Source organism: Siphateles boraxobius, unplaced genomic scaffold (assembly GCF_051911475.1).
Source record: "Siphateles boraxobius isolate OS27281-9 unplaced genomic scaffold, OSU_SipBor_1 65, whole genome shotgun sequence".
NCBI classification, from domain to species: domain Eukaryota; kingdom Metazoa; phylum Chordata; class Actinopteri; order Cypriniformes; family Leuciscidae; genus Siphateles; species Siphateles boraxobius.
The window spans coordinates 7,686,501-7,692,500 of record NW_027509192.1 but is presented as its reverse complement, the minus strand read 5'-3'; the positions used below and the strand labels follow the sequence as shown (position 1 = coordinate 7,692,500).

At 36.4% G+C, this 6,000-nt stretch overlaps 1 protein-coding gene across 1 annotated transcript in view; it reads right to left on the bottom strand.

The window, feature by feature from the left end:
• Positions 1-6,000, bottom strand: part of spon1b (spondin 1b) — an 80,147-nt gene that overhangs the window by 22,074 nt on the left and 52,073 nt on the right. Inside the window, exons 8-11 of the mRNA XM_077210540.1 lie at positions 5,616-5,817; positions 3,925-4,065; positions 2,475-2,550; positions 1,741-1,926 (exon numbers count right to left, since the gene is read on the bottom strand). Coding sequence (XP_077066655.1) covers positions 1,741-1,926; positions 2,475-2,550; positions 3,925-4,065; positions 5,616-5,817 — 605 coding nt within the window. The remainder of the gene's footprint in view (positions 1-1,740; positions 1,927-2,474; positions 2,551-3,924; positions 4,066-5,615; positions 5,818-6,000) is intronic.

Here is a 6,000-nt window from a genome sequence, read left to right as displayed (position 1 = left end):
CAGATACATTGACAGACAGAGAAAAAAAGAGAGAAAGTCACCAGCAAGCCAGCTGGTGAGACAGAGCGATAAAAAAACATTGCATGTGTTAGAACATCTCACATTTTAGTGTCTTCGATATCAAGATTAAAAGAACAAGTAGCTCTCATGTGGAACAGCAAAAAACTACAAACTATGCCTTTTGTCTCAAAGTTAAAACATGTTTTGCACAACAAAAAGTAGTAGTCTTGAAGGACATCCATGCTTTGTCTCTTAAAATCAAATGCAGACCTTTTTTAGGAGACCCAAAAAATCAATGGACTTCAAAACAATCTGGTTCTCTTTGCATTCACATTGTACTTCAAAGTGGACTTTTAGTTGTTTTAATTTTCATCCAGACTAATATTATTTTTGCATATTACTACTATTACTAATTACTAATTAATAGTTGTTAAATTAGATATTTTAAAATATTCTAAAACTACAATACGACTATATAGAACATTAATATATAAAAAAAATAAGATATTTATATAAGATAGTATATCATATGTTATACAAATACCTTATAAAAAATAATTGAATATGTAGAATATTTTAGAGTATTCTAAAATAAAAAATGTCAATACTACTGTATATAATATTATACCGAAAACATTCAAACATTTTGAATATTTAGAACATTTTAATATATTGTAAAATTAGAATATTTTACAATACTTTAAAATTTGAATTTTTATACCATAAAATATATATCTGCAACACCGCAAGGTGGTTTGTTAAACCTTCAAATTGTAGCATTGGAGAATAATGCCAATAGACCTTATTCACATCAATGCCTTCTTTGGGGAATGAAAGCGAGGCTGTGAGGAATAGACATGTGTCACTTCAGTGGGTTGAACTGTTATTTAATATGTTTTTGGATTGAACTGCTGATGAAAAACTAAAAAAATATCTTTCCATGAAATACCAGTAGACAAAAAAACTCCAGACAACATGAGCTGTGGAAAATAAGTGATCTAGGAGTTTTATACAAGCTTTTCACAGCAAATACCATTGAAAAAATGACAAGTCTATCCCACACAGCCTTGCTTTCACACCTGTCGTGTGACTGCCCTGAACAGGGTCTATTGTAAAACATCAACAGTCACAGAAGGCTTGCAGCAATTTTGATTTTAGTTTGATTAATTGTGCAGCCCTTACAGCTGTATAGATACACAGATTTAAGCAAAGAAAGCCAACAACTCAAATAAGAAAACATTATTTGCAGTTGAACTTACCAAGATTTTACACTCTGACCCAAATGGCCAACCAACCAAAGTGCAAACGTCCTATTGATTATTTTAACCGATAAACCGCAATTTATAGTTTACGGTTATGGTTTATAGCGTCTACCTCTCCAACGAGGGAATCGATACCTTGGTCTGCTCAAGCAGATTGCGAGCATAAAACTCCGCAGCAGCAGTTTGAGGTCGGATAAGGTTTTCTTAACCTTGAAATCAGAGGCTTTGCATTTCTCTACAGAACTCTCCACAAGACTATTAATTAATAACATGCTCCGCTCAGAGCCGACTAAAAAAAAATCAATGGTTTTCTTGAATGCATTTATGCAACATTTTTATTCCTTCCTCCTCCGTTTTTCCCCCCTTATTCCATGCACCTTCCCTCCCGGCACGCTCTGAGATAGTGATCTCTAAATCCGTCAGCCTCAAAGGCTTTCATATGTGCTGGAGAGCTGGAGACCAGCATTATCTTGCTCACCCTCCTCGCTGCAGCCCGGCCCCATGCAGGGCTCAAAATCTTGGGTGTGCAGGCAGGGCATGAAGGGGTCCAGCTGTGCTTTTAGCATCCTCTGCCTCATCCTCCGACCCTTATCGCACGTGGAGGAGCTACAGGCCGACCACGGAGACCAGTTAGAGTAGATGCACGTCTCTGGAGTGTTGTCTCCTGCAGAAAAGTAAGTGGATAGACTCATAAGGGGAAATGGTTACGGTTCACTAAAAAGCAGTGACACTTTAGCAGGGCATTTAATGAGGATGTCGGGAAAAAAAATTGACTTTTCTTTGTGTCTTTGCATCTTTCTGTCCTTGTCTCTTTTCTTATTCCTCCCAGTGGTGCTATCAAAACATTCCCTGACAGGAACACTGGTTGGAGCTGGACAAATGGCTGCTAGAAGCTTTAACTTTAAAAGAATACTAGCACATTGTTCATTCCAGGCCTCATCTCTCCATTCCTGAAACTTACGAGAAACTGGAGGGAAACCTCAGGTAATTTATCTGAGATGGTGCATTAGCCAACAAACATAATTGAAGTGCACTATGGTAAAGCATATTGTTCTTCTTCATTTTCTTGTTGTTTGACTTGACCATGGCAGAAGGGACACTGTGAGGTTTACTCTAAGATACCTTCTGTCCGCCTTGTTCATTAAACTGTCCGTTGGCTATGTTTTTAAATGAGGTGCTACAAATTGGATAAGATAGCGTAGCCATACGCACCTTCCTCCCTCTCCTCCTGAGCAATATCAGCGACGATATCGTCTATGGTGTCGGGCACGGTATTGCACTGCTCTCCCTGCAGATTGGAAGAACATGGATCAACATCACAGCGCCTGATAAGATCCACCATTTGCCATCTGATCACTATCACGCTAAGCCCAACGAAAAAAGGAAAGGAAAAAAAAGATTCTCCGGGGGCAGATGATTGTAAACTAGCTGGCTAGAGGCAATCCCACGCTTTACCCCACTCAAAAGCCTTGAGATGAGATTCTTCCCAGCTGTGAGATAGAGATGAAACATCTGGTGTGGAATATTAAGTGTTCTGGATCATGCCGATAAGTTCCAGAATGGATTATTTTAGAATTGAATCCTCCAAACACAGTAATTTGAAGGATAACAGATGTGTTATGAACATTGCTGAGTTTTCGTGCATCATGACTGCTTGCGTTGACATATTTTTGTAAGCAATTGCTTTAGTTTGTTTAGCAAATGGACTTTTATGATTCAGCTATTCAGGGTCAGTAACTGTATTAAACAACACAGCTGTTCATGGTGAATGTTTAAAAAAACAGTCCCATTTTGCTAGAAAACAGGGAATAGACTTTAATACATCCTTAAAAACTTACTCAATGTTATTGCCAATAACCGACAAATATTTATAATGTTTTATTATTTTGTCTAAATAAATTAAGTTTGTAATAAAACAAATAAAATGCCCAAAACTAAAATAAATCCTTCTAAATAAAGTGAATTTAGGAATCACAATTTACACTGACAAACTGATAATCATTTTGATATTTGCTAACGATTACAGTGTTTTTAAAGATTAATTTACTGTTTAAAATAACTGCTTTCTATTTTAATATATTACAAAATGTTATTTATTTCTGTGATGCAAAGCTGAATTTTCAGCGTCATTGCTCCAGTCTTCAGTGTCACATGATCCTTCAGAAATCATTCTAATATACTGATTTGCTGCTCAAGAAACATTGCTTATTATTGTCAATGTTGAAAACAAGTTGTGCTGCTTGATATTTTTGTGCGAACCAAGGTAAAAAAAAATTCAGGATTCTTTGATGAATAGAAAGTTCAAAAGAACAGCATTTATTTGAATTAGATTTATTTGTCTAACAATATAAAAACTTTTACTGTCACTTTTGATCAAAATCAATGCAACCGTAAGAATAAAAGTATTCATTTCTTTTTTTTTAAAGTCGTATTGCCCTCAAACTTTGATGAAATTATTCCAGTTGATTTTTAGGACCTTTAGGACAGTGAATAATACCAAGTTCAGCGGCACGGCAGATCTATTCCTCCAAGACCAAATACATTAACATTGTAATATCCATTACCATGCTAAACTCTTCAGAGAGTTGTCATGATAGAACTATTATTATAATCTAAAAAAACAAGAAAGTTTTAAAACAAACATGTTAGCTTTTAAAATCACCTTTCTTGCGATTCTCTCCACTACCACTTGTGCGAGGGGTGCCATGGGGCCTCCGGAAGGGTCATAAAACGGACTCTGTGGGTGATCCAAACTGGTGAGGGGTCGAATCCGCTCCTGGGGATTGCTGGGTTTATTGGGAGACTTGGATAAAAATATGAAGTGGAGGGAGAGAGGAGAGAGGAGAGGGGGGAGGGAAAGAGGAGGGAAGGAGGGAGGGAGAGAGAAAAAGACTTTTGAATGCCATCTGCCAGGGCCTCCCACCTTTCATCTCCATATTCATCATTCATTCACTCTGTAATATTCCCTTTATGGGTGATTTATGGCCTTGTTTCCTGCATCTGCTCTTCGGGTCACCTGACAGTTACTCGCGTTCCACTCCAACGCCTTCAGAGAAACGCTGCAAAACAAAGACCAACTGCTGCTCCAACTGCTCGGTTAAGCCGAGTTCAACTTCTAGAGCTGACTTGTTATTTCTTTCAAGGATCAACCCACGGCTATATACCAGCAGGGGGCAGCATGTCAAGCACTGGTTCCGCTTAACATTTGGGATGTGCAAAGACTTAATAGTATTTCCACTGAAGGGCTCTCGAGTAACTATTAATATGGTGTTGACACTAAAAGCAACATAGGACACAGTGAAGAAACTACTTTATTTGCACACACTTTTTTCTTTGCTATATTTTTTAATTATTTTTCTAGTGTAACCTTGGATTATGTATATTCATAATCAGTAAACTAAAAATATGTGCTACAAAGTAGCTTTTGCTTATATAACAATTTCATTTCTACATTAAACTTTCAGCGCAAAACAAAATATTATTCCATTATAATTAAGGCTGTCCAAGTTAATGCATGTGATTAAACATTTTTAACACATTTAAAAAAAAAAATCCCATTAAAGCTTTTAGTTAATTTGACATTATAACTTTCATTCTGTTATGGCTGACTTCCAAACAACTGTTCACAGACTTAAGAGGTGACTGGAACTAATCAGAGTGCACATTACTTTATCATGTTTTATATATTTGTTTAATTTTAATAATAGTATAATAATAGTATAAATAGTATAAAATACAATAATAGTAATAGTTATTATTAGTATTATTATTTAACAAACTATGCACACATAAACCTCAATACAAATGTGCAATAATTTAAAAGTGAAATGTATTATTATTTTGTTATTATTATATAATATTATTTAATTATCTGACATTTGCACAAAGGTCCGGGTTTGCATGCAGTTTGCAAAATCTTTGCAAGGCAAGAGCACTGCTGCATACATTTATGCAGAGTGTAAATTTGAATTATCTGAACAGTTTGCAAATTTATTATTTAGTTTTTTTGGAACTGAATTCATTAACGTTAACTACAACCCCCCCCCCTCATTCTGTAAAAAAAACGTGATTAAATATTTCAAATAATAAATAATATATTAATAGCCCAACTTATAGCAAATAATCTATGTAAATAAGACAAACCAAGCAACAGACTTGAAGTCTTGTCATACAAATGGTAGTTAAAGACAAGATGAGATCGAAGAGATGAGATTTATCACTTTGATTGTTCAACATAGCTTAAGTTATCCACAATGACTCACGTTGAACGACTGTACTGTATATGGTTTTCTTCCAGAAAGTTTTCACAATATTTTCTAAATGTAATGATGTAATCACTCTATGAAAGCTGACCTCATAAGTGACACCGCTGTCAGTACCGGCGTCCCACGGCACCAGATCCTTCACCAATCTCTGGACCCAGCCGCAATCCCTGGTGCAGAGGTCCTCCCCAGGCAATCCCACATTCCAGTCAGGGCTGGGGCCCAACATAGTCAGGAATGACATGAGATGACGGGCTCGATCCACAGAGAACTCGGCTGAAGGGGCCGAACGCCTGAGAGAAGACGAGGGAAAAGATGAAGCCAGCTGTAAATAAAGTTGTTGTTTTAAAGAAAGGAAGTACACAAACATAGTGCCACTTACAAGAAGTCTGTGTCATGTATTATTCGCTAAGGCATAATTTCTTAGAATCCATGCAGATGGTAATTAATCAAACTAATTGCCCTGATAACAAACC